The sequence below is a fragment of the Triticum aestivum genome, chromosome 7B (genome assembly GCF_018294505.1).
Source record: "Triticum aestivum cultivar Chinese Spring chromosome 7B, IWGSC CS RefSeq v2.1, whole genome shotgun sequence".
Lineage (NCBI taxonomy): Eukaryota > Viridiplantae > Streptophyta > Magnoliopsida > Poales > Poaceae > Triticum > Triticum aestivum.
This window is the reverse complement of record NC_057813.1, coordinates 160,584,870-160,597,335: the sequence shown is the minus strand read 5'-3', so window position 1 is coordinate 160,597,335 and position 12,466 is coordinate 160,584,870. Positions and strand designations below refer to the sequence as shown.

At 42.5% G+C, this 12,466-nt stretch overlaps 2 protein-coding genes across 4 annotated transcripts; one reads left to right on the top strand and one right to left on the bottom strand.

Annotated features, from left to right (window-relative positions):
- The first annotated feature begins 3,958 nt into the window (after window positions 1-3,958).
- Window positions 3,959-5,087, top strand: LOC123156365 (uncharacterized). The gene is made up of 2 exons (XM_044574504.1): window positions 3,959-4,201; window positions 4,795-5,087. The coding sequence occupies exons 1-2, from the start codon at window positions 4,059-4,061 to the stop codon at window positions 4,997-4,999; spliced, it is 348 nt and encodes a 115-aa protein (XP_044430439.1). The 5' UTR covers window positions 3,959-4,058; the 3' UTR covers window positions 5,000-5,087.
- Window positions 5,088-6,081: 994 nt separating this feature from the next.
- Window positions 6,082-11,190, bottom strand: LOC123156364 (E3 ubiquitin-protein ligase makorin). 3 transcript variants are annotated; one of them, XR_006477984.1, is made up of 8 exons: window positions 10,941-11,190; window positions 9,438-9,525; window positions 8,480-9,339; window positions 8,123-8,192; window positions 7,509-7,597; window positions 7,370-7,427; window positions 6,561-6,700; window positions 6,082-6,463 (listed from the first exon to the last, which is right to left on the bottom strand). XR_006477984.1 is itself a non-coding variant. In XM_044574503.1 (7 exons), exons 1-6 carry the CDS (start codon window positions 10,952-10,954, stop codon window positions 7,394-7,396), a joined length of 1,155 nt encoding a protein of 384 aa, XP_044430438.1. In that variant the 5' UTR covers window positions 10,955-11,190; the 3' UTR covers window positions 6,082-6,463; window positions 7,370-7,393. The 3 variants fall into 3 exon arrangements, 1 of the variants encoding a protein (XP_044430438.1); XR_006477983.1 differs by having other exon boundaries at window positions 6,561-6,656; XM_044574503.1 differs by lacking the exon at window positions 6,561-6,700.
- Between the last annotated feature and the right edge of the window lie 1,276 nt (window positions 11,191-12,466).

Below are 12,466 nucleotides of genomic sequence, written 5' to 3'. Positions count from 1 at the left end.
CCCGAGGTCGCCCCCTCCTCCAAGCTGCCCCGCCCTCGGGGCCTTTAAATAGCGCACCACCCCTGCTGCCTCCCAACCCTGCCGCGCCGCCTCCTCCCGCCGCCGCAAGCAGCAGCAGCGTCGCCGCTCACCGCAGCCGCTGCCGCCGCCTGCCGCCGCCCGCGCAGCCCCTCATCGTCGCCCCGCAGCTGCCCGACACCGCTGATCCGCCGCCGAGCCGCCGGTTTTTCTCTGAAAACCGGTAAGAACCGTTGGTTCTTCGGTTATTTTTTATTTCCCGTTTTTTTATATTACAGTTTTTAGATCGGTTTTGTTCGGTTTACTTAATTAGCGGCCGTTCGTCCGTTCGTTCATTTAACGACGTTTTCGTCAGATTAGTTCAGATAGCGAACGTTCGTTCGTTAGTCTTTTTCTTTTTAGTTTATTTTCGGCCAGGGACTTATCCGCGATTATTTTTATCGCGATTTAGCCCCTGATCTTTAAACTAGCATAACTTTTTATTCGTTTATCCAAATTAGGTGAAACCAGCGCCAAAATCTTCGTATCGTTCTGTTCTTTCTGGTTAACTAACTTGAATATGATTTTGCTAGTGCAAAATTTGACTTTAGTCTAGATTAGTAAACGATCTTGTTTCGTTCGTATTTTGAGTTTCGTTGCTCTGTTTGAGTTGAATCTTTTTGCAAATATTAGCTAAATCACATGTACCTACTATTAAGATCTAATTCACATGTTAATATACTGTTAGGTTTTGACTCTTGTTAGTCTAAGTTGTTTGCTTGTTTCGTGTTTGATTTGGATCTTTTCTCGGTTTCTCTCGTGTTTCGATTGAGTGATTGCTTATGTATGCTATTGTTTGTCTATGCTAGATTTTCCGGAGTGCGAAGCTTGTTACTACGAATCTCTAGAGTTTGCAGATCGTCAACAAGGCAAGTTACACTTTGATCATACTTCTTTATACCCAGTTTTTACAATGCATTAGTATTGCCCCTCAACATATTTGCATTAGTAGGATTGGGAACATGTGGTTTTGGTTGTAGTACTTGAGGTAGGAACCTAATACCTTTTGACCACCCTGGGAATATACGTTATGCTTATTATTGCTTAGCCATGCTCGTAGACGGGGATTGGATCGTGATTCACACATGGAAGTTTGAGAGTTATTTAATTATGGATAAAATTAAGGTGGCAACTTTAATATACATCTGGGTGGATTGGTTGAGGCACCTGGGGAACCCAGTGTTGTCTGTTTTTGGAAATCCCGGGGTACCCGTGTGATTATCCTATGGAATGCCACCCAGGCTCAAAGGGATCATAAGATTATTCATGCTAGAAACTTCCGTGTGCAGCCACAAGCCATTATGGGCTCTGACATAGTTGAGTAAGTTATGTGAGCTCTTAAAGAGGTAGACTAGCAGATGTAGAGGGTTGTAGGTGGTACTGTCTACCCAGAGTAGAGAGTTAATGCTTCAGAAAGGCTATGTCTCGATCATCCGATCATGGATGCGGTCGAGTCTTGTGGGGAAAAGTGTGCAAACCTCTACAGCGTGTATAAACTAATCATGGTTAGCCGTGTCCCCGGTTATGGACTTCTTGAGTATCTAGTACTTGAATCTATCGATGTGATCTCATCACGTTACTTTAATTAATTGAATTGGGTTAATGATGATACTTTTAATTGGGATTTGAGTTGGGGTTACCTTCTCAAATAATGGGCAACATGGGAGTAGTTAAATAAATTTATTCCTTTGTTGTAAGGAAAAATTAGCTTTATGCAAAACCATGAAACTTACAGCCTCCACCAGCCAAATATTACTTGTAGATATAGTTCTTGCATTTAATTGCTTTATAGTGTCTGCCAGCATATTCCATGTGCTGACCTATTTCGGGTTGCAACGTCTTATGTTGCAGACTACTCATACGACGAATAAGGTGTGATAGGTCGTTGTTTTGCACTCAGCTATTCCGTTGGAGTTGATGGACTCATTTACCTTTGAAGCTTCCGCAGTTATCTAGTTTAGATGGCCTTCAGCCATGATATTTTTGTAATCATACTCTTTATGAGGACTCGATGTAATAAGCGTGTGATTGAAACTCTGTTATAATTCCTCGAGTATTGTGTGTATTAGAATTACCGATCCAGGGATGACACTAATGCATAGAGACTTGACCATTTGAGGTCTGGTCGCTACATTTGACCTAGTACGCGAGCTAAAAAGGTCGGCCCGGTATGATATGGCTACGGGCCATCTCGAGTTGATTTTCAGTTTTCTGGGCCCTTTCGGCCTGCCGGACTTTTTGCTTTTTTTAGAAAAGAAAAACAAAAGGTTCGGCCTTCCGGAGTAATGCGAACCTTTTGCTTGTAGGTAAAAAAAGGCTAAACAGCCCCAAACAGTGCTAAAAGGACCGATTTCAGCCACATGACAGGCCATAGATAAAAGGATCGGACTTGTTCCTTGGTGGGCCAAAGGCCGGCCGAACCATTTTGTGCCCGTGCCATGCCGGGCTCGTGCCTTGACAAAAATTCGGGGAGCTCCTAGTCAGCGCCTTCAGCGCCAACTAGGAGTTTTGGCGCCCACGCAGCTGCGCTCTTGGGCTGGCCTAATACGGGCGCGCGCGCAAAAGGGAATTAAGGGAAAAGTTAGAGCCAGCGAATGTATCAAACCTGCGACCTCACGTTTTGTGCTACGTTGCGCTAAGCGCTCGGCCCCTTGAGCGGGTTTGAACTATAACTTTGTTTCATCTTTATATTATTTCCCTTCTTTCCTTTACCTTCTTTCCCTTCTTTCCTTTACCTTCTTTCCTTCCTTTCCCTTCTTTCCTTCCTTTGCCTTCTTTCCTTTTTCCTTTACTTCATTTTTAGTTTTCTGGTTTTTTGTTCTTCCTTACTTGATGATTTTTTTTCATATTCGTGAACTCTTTTCGAATCGATGAACTTTTTTCATTTGTCGATGATTTTTTTCAGATTTGATGAATTTTTGAAAAAGAACACAAATTCGAAAAGAAGTTCATCGGATTTGAAAAAAGTTCAAAATAATTGAAAATAAATCATTGAATTTGAAAAGAAGTTCATCAAATTTGATAAAAGTTCATTGAATTTGGAAAAGAGTTCATTGAATTTAAAGAAAGTTCATCGAATCAGAAAAAAGTTCATCAAATTTGAGAAAAGTTCATCATAATTGGAAAAAGTTCATCGAATTTGAGAAAAGTTCATCATAATTAGAAAAGGTTCATCGAATCCGAAAAAAAGTTCATCGATTTTGAAAAAATCCAGCGGATTTGAAAAAAAGTTCACCAATTTGAAAATAGTTCATCAGAAAAATGAAAAAAATAGTTAATGGGTTTAAAAAACTACACAAATATTTGAAAAAATAGTTCATCAATTTGAAAAAAAGTTCATTGAATTTGAAAAGGTTCATCTAATTTTAAAATAAGTTCATCGATTTGACGAAAAAGTTCATGTATGTGCAAGATAATTTATTGTCCTTGGAAGAAGAAAACAAAAAAAATAGAAAACAAAAAGGGAAAAGCAAAACAAAATAAAATAAAATAAAAAGAAACAGAACGGAAAGAATAAGGGGAAAGAAAGGTTTTAATTAACCACATTCGAGTGATTGACGGGGTGGTTGCACCAGTATGTACTGAAGAGAGTGGTTGTTGGTTCGAGTCTCCGCGAGCGCACTCTTTCTTGGCGGATTAAAACCACAGAAGAAAAAACTCCTACATGGGCCGGCCCAGCGCGGGGCGCTGCAGGCGCCCGTTTGCAAAATACACATTAACGGGCGCCTGCAGCGCCAAATAGGATTTGCCAAAAATCCGTGCCCATGGGCCAGCCATAAAAGCACGGCGCATATCTTAATAAACCGAAAGAAGCCGTAAAAGCTGTAAAAATTGCTGATGCCGTGGTGGCCCAAAGCCGAACGTGCTTGGCCCAAAGCAGCAGAGGCGATCGATTCCCCCCATTTCCTCTTCGACCCATTTCTCCAAACAAAAAAAAAAACCTCTTCGACCCGGACCAACTCCGTCGCCGTCGCCGTTGGGCGTCGGAATCCAGAAGGGGGATGGCGCGAGGAATTGACGCCGAGCAGCAGCACCCCATGGCGGAGCAGGTCAAGGAGTATCAGGCGCGATCCAGGCACGCCTGGGCAGCCGCATCCTTCTTCTCCTCCACCTCCACCTCCACCTCCACGGCCGGCTCCTCGTGGTAAGCAAGCGCCAACCCTAAGCCATTCCGTTTCTTCTCACAAGCCTGAGTATTATGTTTCGATATTGCCAAGTTAAGATGAATTTAAGTGATCATACAGGACAAATCGACCATTATGCTGTTAGCTAGGTATAAGGTTAACAAAGGGAGTAACAGCCATAGTTCTTCATCTTGTTGTAGCTAGTGTTGGATTGTTACCTGCCCAATTGCTTCTGTTCTCAGGATTACAGGCTAAACAAGATGGCAGTTTTGCTTTTCATTGACTGCTGTATAAATGAACCAAGCAAAATGATTATTGTAAGCTAAATCTCAAGAGGGACACCTCATGTAAACAAGCCCTGATTGCTATGTTTAGTGCGAAAGCACTATATCACAGTTGTTCCATAACAATGAAAGCAAAATAAACAACGGGCATACCAACTTGTTCTATATTTACAAGTTTCTTTTGACATACGACAGCATGAATATTCAGGATTGTTAGAAGTTCTCTTCTTAGGAAGGGATTATTTTCATGTCTCTCCTTATTTGCACTACAGTTAAAAATTATTGCTCGCATCCCGACTCGCACAACTATTTTATGTTGGTTGCTGCAGGGTTGAGGTGTTCCTCGTGATATGGGAACTTGCTTTGTATGCTCTACTAGTGTTCGCGTGTATTGCTTTTTATTTCAGGTCCATAGGGATAGCTTTATCCTTTACATGTATTTCTGCACTTCTATATTTGTGCATGAGATTAACCAAGGAAGAGAGGAAGCACAAGAAAAGTAAGCAAAGAATGCTTCTTCCATTGTCAATGTAAAATATGTCTGTAAATTTCTCTGTAACTACATGTGAAATGCTCTCAGTTTAATACTCAATATATTTACGCTCTCGGCATCTTTCATATACTATTTTCTCTTCAGTTAGTTGTATCAGTTGGCCCGCAATAAATTGTTCTGATGTTTAGTGTTTAGGATATATAGTCTGGATACCAATATTCAGATATTGACTGGTTTATCTTTACTTGAACTCATCTTGGGTCGGCTACTTGTTATAGTTGGAGTACTATGTACTTATAAAGTTGGGTCGTCTATTTTAGAACGGAGGAAGTACTATGTACTTATTGAGATCCAACACTGATTGGATCACTTATATTTAGTCAGTTTTTCAGTAATGCTCTAATTTATTGTTCACCGGCCTGACCAAATCTAGACAAAAATATGAATGGTGTATTTCTGAGTTAATTGTGTTTCATAGACTTGTTTGGCACACTTATCGATGCCAAGTTAACTGACATATATATACTCTTTTGCTTTTAGATGTTTCATTTTCCCAATTGATAATTTGATTATCCTTCAAAATTTGCAATGTTTCTAGAATGAAAAATTCCAACCAGATGTAGTTGAAGTGAACCGCTGAAGGAAATGTAACAACCAATAATAGGTGCACATGCATTATACTGAGCTCTATGGTGAAGGTTATGGGCCATTTTTATGAGTTGTTACTTATTAGTTAATCGAACGGTTTGTCAAATACGTAATAAGAAACATAGGCCAGCATCCAGTAAAACCTGTTTTGTGGTTCCGTTAAGTTGCAGCACTACAGAGCAGAGTGTTTGCTCTGTTGGTGAAGGGTAGCCACAATGATTTTCCAGAAACCATCCTTGTTTGGGATGTCATTGGTAGGCGTTACACAACATTCAGGAGGACGTTGTATGATGACAATGGACATTTTTTGTTCCACGACTAAAATCAGGAGCATATGGTCCAAGATCCGTTGTATCGCAGAAGAAAATGCAGAATTCACGTTACAAAAATATGTTGTGGAACTGATGAAATTATCAGTCTTATATCATGAGCTTAAAACACGATCAAATTCAATCATATTTCATGGGCAAGCATCTGACCAAACAAACTTCATACAATCAAGTATAAAGCGATTCTTTGAATTCTTTTCCTTTTTCCTCCAGCGTACACGTTATACAACCAAACGGTCTCAGTTCACCAGTTGTTGGTGCGGTAGCCTTCCTCAACAGGGGAATGGCAGTTTGGAAATGAGTATTACACACCGGTCGTTCGCACAATGGCCAGGTAACGTTCTACCGAATCACTGGTGACCACCCAGGAAGCAACACAAAGTGCATACGGAAAGGCGTTTCAGCAGTTCTAATTATTGTAATTTTTTTCACTTTTCAAGTACTCGCAGCATAACTTCTTTTCCATTGTTTCACTGGTCAATAGCGCTACAAGGTCATCCAGGCGTCCGGCAGCGAACTTCGAATTTTCTGCATTAACGAGCAGTGCTGAAGTTAGGCACAAATGGTTATGTAAGAGTTTATGCATGAGACAGGAATGATAGCTTTTTCAGCACAAAAGGATTGCCTTTGTATGTTTGGCGACAAAGCAACCACCAAAAAAATTGGAGATAAAGCAGCAGTTTTCCAAGATGCCTCGATTTAAACTGATGTCTTCGGAATACTGCAAATAGTTGGTAGACAGCGAAATCTCAGAATGATTGATGCCTGGATGCAAATTTTCCAGTTCACATTATCAACTGATTAAAAGAGTAGTTTGGTAGGAATAAAACACCAAAAAATAAGAGAAGAATGGATGCAGTGCTGTTAGTAAATGTCAGGCGTCGTGATTGCACAAGTTCGATAAAATCAATTCAGCCAGTGGAAATACGAACATAACTACAAGCACTGAAATTGATCAGTGGAAGGTTGGAAAAAGCGCTAGGCCTAAGCAAGGCAGTTGACCTTCGCCTAGCGCCTAGGTGGTGCTTAAGCACCCTAGGCGCAACCTTAGGCAGACGTACAATTTTGACTACCATGTTGTATTTGGGATATTATATGTGTAACGATATCAATGGAGAATATATGTGAGTAAACTACCAGCTATTGCAATTGGAAGATGGCCAATTTGGTCCGTCAGTGCAGTATGACATGATTTTTCACTTGAGTGGACAATTTCTTACTTGCCATGGCTAGAGTTTCGCTTATGCCCTAGGCAAGGCTTTTGGTCATTGCCTAGCGCTCAAGCGTTGCCTTTTCCAACAGTGGAACAGCAGCATGACTATCTCCCACAACAGCAAATAAATGACATTAACGATGGAAAATGGGCATTACTTGCACGCGACTTCACCAAAATAGTATAATTGAGTTGGTTGCATACCCCCCAAAAGAACTTACATTCGATATATATGAAGCAGGTCCCTAAAGATGCAACCGGCCGAGGAAGTCTGACAACCTAGAATGTGACAGCAATACAGGAGAAAAATAAGGAGAAGTAAAATATGCAGACTGCATAAAACAGATAGAGAACACACACCTAATGTTCTTAGCAATAAGTGTACTTCCATCATCACAATCAAGATGTCGCAATACGACTTCTTCCAAGCGGCCATCTCTGTAAGCATGCTGCAAAACATAAACGATACAAGATTGAGTCAAAAATAGAAGACAAATAAGAGGAAAGACCGATCAATTAACATTGCAAGCTACAACAATCATATCCACAGTTTCTACAATAAATGAAGCCATCTAGGAAAATAATCGGCAAGAAATCAAATATCATATCCCCTAAAACACATGCAAACTTGAACATAACATAAACTCCAACCTTGGTCTACACATTCCAATCTTTATCCACCAAATAACTAACAAGGACTATTAAGCAGTGGTAACTGAGGAGTGCATAACTGTAACTGATGATAATACTAGAGAGGACACAAAAGACTCTTGGAATCAAAACAAAGTAAATTGGGCTGTTTCCAGTAGACCAACAGACGGAGGAGAGGGTCATTATTAGCTACCAGTGTTCCGAATAAACAAGTTACTGCCAACAGCGCTGGGATGGAGCTGGCCTGGTAGTGAACTCAAACTATATGGATAGGGCAGGCAGATGTGTATTCACATGTTTATAGAATGTAAGAAGTATGTCACCTTGTAGAAACAGCTTGTCCCGAAGGGGCAAGTGCCCGTTCCGAAATCGAAGTACTTGCAATCTATTGACCTGCAATGGTATACTTGTAGGTCAGACAGTAGAATGATAATCAAGTACTAAGGAGCATAGTATGTTCATGTTAAATCACTTCCATGAAACATATCGGCTTGAATATTCAAAGAAAAGGAAATAAGAACATGTGAGGCAAAATAATTAGAAGTGCCATTTCTAGTAAATTGATACGGCTCATTCATCCAAGTAAGGATAAGTTCAATGACTGAAATATTTGTAGCATTCTAGTTTTACTTATATAAAGCTGGGGCACAAGACCACAAAACAGGACAAGCCTATCTTACTTGAGCTTTGCTTTGTAGTTTTCAGTGATCTCCAACTTTTCCTCTTTCGAGAAGTACCAAAGAACACTTGGAATGACATAGTACGAAAGTTTGCGGCATATTGGGCAAGCTCTCAGTGCTGAGTTCACATCCATACCAGATGTAGGAGAGTTGCCACGCCAATTTCTTATGCATGAAATACAGAAGGGATGATCACATTCAGATAATAGTCCAAATTTCCTTTCTGCAGCAGTAGACTTTGAGAGCACACGGTCCAAGCAGACACTGCATTCTATTTCTTGGCTACGTTTCAAAGCCTCAAGACGCTTGTGGTTCTTTTCACATAGCTTGATATGCTCCTGCCTCTCATCAGGACGATAAGGATGCAAGCACATTTTCCCACAGAACGCACACAAATCCCCATGCATGTGAGGACACTCTTCCCCATACGGGCAGTTACCACCAGCAGCAAAAGAACAAATTGGCATATCAGCAAGTTTCATGGAAGTTTGGTTTTGCGCAGTTTGAATGGATGACCAGCCAATCCCATCCTCTGATACACTGTTAAGTTGGACCTCATTCCTCCATGCAGGCTTACTTTCAGAAACTGCCAGCTTATCCATAGATATCTGTTGCCGTTGGTTGCTTGAATTTGTTTGGTGTCCCAAGTGAAGAGGACGTCCAGAACTTAAAAGTTGTGGAGATGTAGATGCAACATGTGTCGCAGTACTTGATGATGGTGGCGGGCGAAGTGGGGAATTACGTGTTGCGGTACTTGATGATGGTAGTGGAGGCACTGGGTTGTTACGAGAAACCTTGACATGGTCATATCTGCAACGGTTACCATAAGAGCATGAGCCTCTCTGGTAAAACGTGCAAACCTGCACAAACAAGCATCATAGTAAGGAACACAACAAGATATGCATTGTGAAGTCTGGCAACGAAACTAGATCCGCATCCATAGTTTTTAACACGTTACATTATTTGCTTGGTCACTCCAGTCGTGGGAGAACTCACAATACTCTCCTTTCAAGCAAGCACCATGCATGAAGAACTTGCAAAGAACCCTGAAGGAGATCAGTCAGAACAAAAAGACATGTAAGCTAACTATCAAATTGTTAGTTCCATCTCAGGAAGGAAATAATCTGACAGTAGAAAAAATGGAATCTCGGGAGCTATCTCCTGCCCAATATTGCTTCTCTAAGCAAAATGTAAACTGATGGTAAAGAATGCTGCAGCAGTTAATGCTTAGATAGATAACTTAGTTAAGAATTTGAAGTTATGTCTCACGAGAGAGGCTAAGATTAGGTTAAATCTTTGTTTCCCCTTTTTTCACACTTCATATAGTTTTTACCTTTTCCGTTAACAGCAGTAAGTATTTGCTATACAGGACAAGAGAACAGGGTTCCAGGAGAATACTCCTTACAAGTTAAATAGAGAGTGTAATAAGAATGTAGTTCGTGAAGAAATTTGCAACTCAGGAGCATAGGCCCTAGCTATGCAAACACATACTCCCTCCATTCCATATTAGTTGTCGCTCAAACGGATGTATCTAGCACTGACATACGTCTAGATACATTTGTTTCAGCGACAACTAATATGGAACAGAGGGAGTACTTATCGCTCTACCTAAGTTCCTTAATATACAGCAAGGTTAACTGAACTTTTAGTCGCAAACCCACAAAAAATGATTTGTTAAATCCTCGGAAGTCGTCCCCAAGAATAATCTTGTGATTGTAGAACCAAGAAGTAACATATACACCACAATCGAATCGAACTGAAATCAGTTCTTCGAATTCAATCTACACAGATAACAGTATATATAACCATCCAAAATCAGTTTTCCCAATGGGTACCATCTGAAACCCTAAATCGTGCAGAATCGTAATACTATCAGCTGCTAACAAACAAGAAGTAACTGGACTCTAGGTAGGCTTTCCCACCACACCCACAGACAACGGAAAGAAGATATACTAAGCACCAACCCCAACAAACGCTTGATAGGTCAACAAACGCTTGATAGGTCACAGATTCATAACCCAAAGCGGGGCACCACAAAGAACGCCACAGATGGTGGATGTGAACATGGTAACGCAACCACAGGAATGGAGGCACACAATCGAAGCTCCGGAGAGTTAAATCTTGCATCGTGTCAAAGCGTATCACATCACATCAGCTTACTTACTCCCGTGGGCGTCTCTACCGCGGAGGAACATCTCGGCGCCCAGCTCAACTCCCAATTCTAAGCACGAAACGCATGTTGTCACCTCCGGCTCCCCCCAATCCAAAGCCCCAGGCAAAATTCTCGAAACGAAGACCCAGGCAAGCTCGACGCAGCTCAATCCATCCAGGGCTCAGTGGCACCCCTACGGGAAGCCACCACGCGACACCAGCGCACGCGAACCCCTACCGCTACCGAATCCGCACTTAGAACCGCGCGAGACAGGGCGTGCGCACAATCGAATCGGGGGAATCGCGTTACCTCTTGGTGGACATGGCCGAGCCGACCGGATGAGCCCCGAATCCGGGCACGCGGACGCGGGATACGCCTTCGCCGCCGCCGTCGTCGCCGTCGCGTCTCGTCGCCTAGGGCTTGCTTGGGTGGGTCGCGCCTCGGCCTCGGCCTCGGCCTCCTGTCTGTCTGTCTCGCCCTCGCTGTCTCGTCCCGTCGTCTCGCTTTTTTTGGGGGAGGAAGGAGCTTCTGCCTTTCTGCGGGGTACCGTACCGGGGAATGATTCCTAAAAACGGGAGGCGAGCGAAATGACGGATAAAGCCCCGGCGGTGGGTGTGGAGGTGTGCCCGCGGGGCCTGGGCATGGGCGTCATTTGGCCGACCGCGTTGGAGACCGTTGGGCGATGCGGCTGGCTGCACATGCTGCAATGAACCGGGGCTGTGTTGTGGGCAGGTGTGAGTGGAGTGGGCACGAAAGGAAGGGATCAATGGTGTAATTTCAGATTATGTTTTGTATATTGTTTTTGAAAATACCGAGTCGTGTAGATCCACATTTTCTTAAACAAAGACAAAAGATTTGCCTCATATATATTGATTATGAGGGAGAGGATGATGATGAACATGTCAGCTTCTTCGCGTGGAACTCCAGACCCAAGTGGGTGTGTCACAGCTTTGCCACCTCCATCCCTTCTGTCCTCGTGATGGCAAAAGAGAAGAGGAACGAGGCCCCCGGCTACCCGATCCAGCCTTTCACCAAGCATACTCAGAGAACACCGGATCGTCCTTTGGCAGCCGCCATCCTCCATGGAGAGCAACCGGAAGAGGGGGCGGGCAACTTTCAGACGTCGCTGGAGAGCGTCGAAATGAAGCTCCGCCGCGACATAGCGAGGGACGCCCCGTGGATAGCCTCCAAACTAGATATAATCCTAACCCTACTATATACAACAGCAAGCCGACCTCCTAATCAGTGATGGCGCCAGCAGAAAAACCCTACGAGGTCATTAATAAGTTGCAGGTCAATCTTCTTAAGTTTTAAGGACTTGTCATAAATTTTAGAAAAACAAAGGGATGTTTATAGAAAAGATGTGGGGTATGTGGAGTCAGCTGACCCCATAGGCTATGCGCAGCTTGGCCACTGCTTCTAATCCAAAGCCGTTAGAGAGAAGGAGAGGAGCGGAAGCGCCCCTCCCAACTCTCAAATCGAACAAGAAAGAAGAGAGAAAGTGAAGGGGGAAGTTAGTTGTAGGGATTTAAGATTGATAAAACCGCCAAGAGCATATGATATTAATATCTTCTTCATCAAATATTTAAGATCTTCTTTCAGTGTCTCAATGCGCTTTCTCCTTTGCCATTAATGAAGATGTATTGGTCAAGGATTTCTAGGGGGTCATGACATTCAGAGAGGCGTTTCATCTTCCCTGCCCAAACCAGTAAGGGTCCTTGTAAATATGTATATTTGTATCTTATTATATTTGGAATGAGAAATGCAATAGGAGATAAAATTCTTTGAATCTTATGGTCAAAAACATTTCACACTGGGAGATAAAATTCACAGTC

Bases quoted from the DNA above. Each gene is read 5' to 3' on its own strand.
- LOC123156365 (XM_044574504.1), top strand. From the start codon at position 4,059: ATGGCGCGAGGAATTGACGCCGAGCAGCAGCACCCCATGGCGGAGCAG. The intron at 4,202-4,794 runs GTAAGCAAGCGC...TGGTTGCTGCAG, and splicing joins TCCACGGCCGGCTCCTCGTG to GGTTGAGGTGTTCCTCGTGA.
- LOC123156364 (XM_044574503.1), bottom strand. The intron at 7,598-8,122 runs GTGACATACTTC...TATGTTTTGCAG, and splicing joins GGACAAGCTGTTTCTACAAG to CATGCTTACAGAGATGGCCG. The intron at 7,428-7,508 runs GTGTGTGTTCTC...GTCACATTCTAG, and splicing joins CTTATTGCTAAGAACATTAG to GTTGTCAGACTTCCTCGGCC.